At 50.9% G+C, this 3,326-nt stretch overlaps 1 protein-coding gene across 6 annotated transcripts in view; it reads left to right on the forward strand.

Moving 5' to 3' along the window:
• Positions 1-3,326, forward strand: part of TLE3 (transducin like enhancer of split 3) — a 35,571-nt gene that overhangs the window by 27,269 nt on the left and 4,976 nt on the right. For all 6 annotated transcript variants that reach the window (XM_017836234.1, XM_017836235.1, XM_017836237.1 and 3 more), the window contains exon 15: positions 858-859. In XM_017836234.1, the coding sequence (XP_017691723.1) occupies positions 858-859 (2 nt within the window). The remainder of the gene's footprint in view (positions 1-857; positions 860-3,326) is intronic.

Below are 3,326 nucleotides of genomic sequence, written 5' to 3' on the forward strand. Positions count from 1 at the left end.
TTTGGTTGTTTTTTTTTCTTTCCTCCTCCTTCCCTCCCTGCCCCCTCTGGAAGTGTCCGTGGGGATGTGACTATGCCGTGCAGGCTGAGAGGAGCTGTCCAGTGGTGCAGAGTTGTCCCTCCTGTGGTCCCCGTGCGTCGTTGGGTGTGTTAGTGACGGTGGGACGCCGCTGGAATCCCGGGAGCGCTCGGAGATCCTCAGCTGCTGACGGGACATCAACACAAGTCACCTGGTTGGGTTTGGGGGGTTTTTTGGGTTGTTTTTTTGTTTGTTTTTTTTTTATATATATGGATTTATCCTTATTTTTTTCCGTGCTTGGATGTTTGAAGCAAAAGGGGAAGCCCACGCTGCGGGACCGTCTGCGCAAAGCCCTTCTTGGTCTTCGGACAGAAGCAATGAGGAGTGATTTCAAAGAAAGCTTAGAAAATTCAGCTCAGGGAGCCACGAAAGATAAAGCAACTTATGTGTTTTGTATTCAAATGAAAGTAAAGAATTAGAATTGATAACCTTTAAAGAAAAAAAAAAAAAAGAAAAAGAAAAAAATACAGATTTTTTTTTTTGGTTTTCTTTTTTTTTGGTTTTGGTTTTTTGGGTTTTTTTTTGGTTGTTTTTTTTTTTAAGAAGCAAAAAGTTTACTAACAAGTAGGGTTTGTGTGTGGTGGGGGGGCCGGGGCTGGTTGTGGTCCTGTGGGCTTTATGGTCTTGTGTCTTCTGGTCTTTTGGAGCAATCCCCTCCCCCCACAGGCCTGTGTCAGCCTTTTGTACTAAAGGGTTAAAAAAAAGGACAGAAAAAAAAAAAGGACTAAAAAAACAAAAAAAAAAGACCTAACGGGCAAATAAAAGTATTTGTGTAGCAGAAGTGCTCACCCTGTATTGTAGCATATGGAAGAGGATTTTTATACGACATTTTTATGGATTATTTTTTGCGATTTGAATCTGGTCCAAAATTAATAATGATTAGGGTTATGGGGAGAATGGTTTGGAGAGGGGGGAGAGGAGGATGGAGAGTTGGTACCTGGCATTGCATCCCTCTGAGGAGCCTCTCTCCCAGCCCTGCAGCTGCTCCAGGTGTGGGCAGTTGAGCTGGGGTTGGAAGGAGGAGAGATCTCATGGGAAATCGTTATTTTTCCCATCAAATTAAGAGGTTTTTGAGATTTTTAGCCCTTTTCAAAGTAAAAATAAGGGAAGGACCCAGGCACGGGGTGTGTGTGGTGTGTGGGATCAGTTTTGGGCACTGATGATCCAGCAAAGGAAAAATCAAGTTCTTTAAAGCTGCGTTTAGGGCGAGTGATTTTAGGGTGGTTTGGCTCAGATTAATGACTCTGAAGGTGCCCCCGGTGCCAACAGGAGGGGTTCAGTGGTGCCCCAGGTGTGTTTTGGGGCTCAGGTTGATCCTGGGGCTGGTTGGGATCTGTGGGGGCAGCTCTGTCCATTCCCCTGTGCCCCCAAACCTGGGCACAGCATCCCCTCTCCGTGGCCTTCGGAGCATCCCCGTCTGCACAGATGGGATGTGTTGGAAAGGCTTGGGGGGCTCTGACCTCCTCCCAGGGCAAAACCCTCCAGCAGTGGGGTCACCCCCAGCTTTGTGTCCCCCCGAGTCACTGGTTTGCAGGTCGGTGCTTGGTTTTCCTCCCCGAAATAACGAGAATAAAATCCAGGAACTGCATGTACCGGAGCTGGCCGAGCGTTCCGGAGTCAGGCTCTCAACTTTACACCAAAGTATGTAGCAGAATCTGTACAGCTGTTAATAACTACCACTGGTTTTTGTAAAAAAGGGCGAAAAAGAGAAAAAAAAAAAAAAAGAATAAAAAGTAAATGTACTGAAGCTCAACCGAAAGCAAAGTGTCTCTAAACCCTCTGATCCCTGAAATCCTGCACTGAGGGGTTGATGAAAGCATGAGAAGGTCTGGGGGGCTGGGGGGCACAGGGCCTTCCTCATCCATGGGGTGATGATGGAGGTCCAATGGAGGAAGGGCCAAGCTCAGGATTGATGGGAGAAGCCCTCTGGATCCCCAGCCCTTGGCATCTTCCCCCTCACCAGGTGCCAAGGGATGGGCTCCACCTTGGGCACTCCTCAGACATCCCAAACCCCATCCTTCCCTTTTCCATCCCAAAGGCATCACCAGCAGCTTTGTTTCTGCTCCTGCCAGGACTTGGGGATGCAGGGAAAGGGCTGGGAACGGGGCACCCAGCACCCGGGGGGTGCCCAAGGGACTGGGTCGGGCGGCTCCCAATCCACGGGCTGTGTGCCCTGGCATTCCTGTGCTCCAGCCCGGGCACCCCTGACAGAGACAAAGCACTTCCCTTGAACTAGGACATATGTAGGGTCCTCCGGGGGCTCCGGTGATGTATTGGACATGACAGGGCCTGCTGCGAGGGAGAAATAAAAAGCAGGAGCAGCACTCTGCCCGCTTGGCTTGCCGATAATGTGCAGCGGGAGAGGGTTAGGAGTGCATTTCAATCTGATTTTAAGCTGGATGGAACGAGGGGCTTACACAGGGGACCATTAAAAGATCAAAATCGCAGGCAATCCTTTGTTGGAAGATTTGGATTCCCGGCGCAGGGGAGCGGAAGGGACCCGGCCCGGCCCCCCCGCGCCGCCCCCTCGGCACCTGAGCGGCTCCAGCTTCGCCTTTCAACAGTTCCCAGCAAACTGTTGCCCTTTGCAGCTCATTTGGTTGGGCTCCAGCCTTTCCAAGTGCTGAGGGAGGAGGTGCTGGAGCTGGCCGTGCTCTCTCCTGTTCCCGTTTCTGCCCAACAGCTGGACTTTTAAAGTATCCCGAGCCCCCACACTAATTTTTTTTTTTAATTATATATTCATAAGGGCCTTTTTTAATGTGCTTTTAGTCAGGCTTGGATGGTGCTGTGACACACTGGGGTGTGATGGCAGAGACTGGAAAATCCAGTGGGAGTTAGTGCGGGATCCCCCCAGGATCCCAAGGATGTGCAGGTTGGCCATGGCCTGGCATCCTGGCAAACGGCACCTTTTGGGGGGCATTGCCCACTTTTTAGCAGTGATTTCCTTTTGTGAGCATCGGATTCCTGCAAGGAAGGGATCCTGTGGAGGTGGGCAGGGATTTGATCCCAGAAGATGCTGAGCATCAAAACTGAGCCGTGACCCTTTTGGGGTCTCCCTGTTCCGTGCCATTCTGTGCCATGTCATCTGTGCCATGCCCTGTGTGCTGTGCCATGTGTGCCAGTCCGTGCTGTTCTGCGCCATTCTGTGCCATGCCATGTTGTGCCATGCCCTGTGTGCTGTGCCATGTGTGCCAGTCCGTGCTGTTCTGTGCCATTCTGTGCCATGCCATGTTGTGCCATGCCCTGTG

The sequence above is a fragment of the Lepidothrix coronata genome, unplaced genomic scaffold (assembly GCF_001604755.1).
Source record: "Lepidothrix coronata isolate B3197 unplaced genomic scaffold, Lepidothrix_coronata-1.0 Scaffold272, whole genome shotgun sequence".
NCBI classification, from domain to species: domain Eukaryota; kingdom Metazoa; phylum Chordata; class Aves; order Passeriformes; family Pipridae; genus Lepidothrix; species Lepidothrix coronata.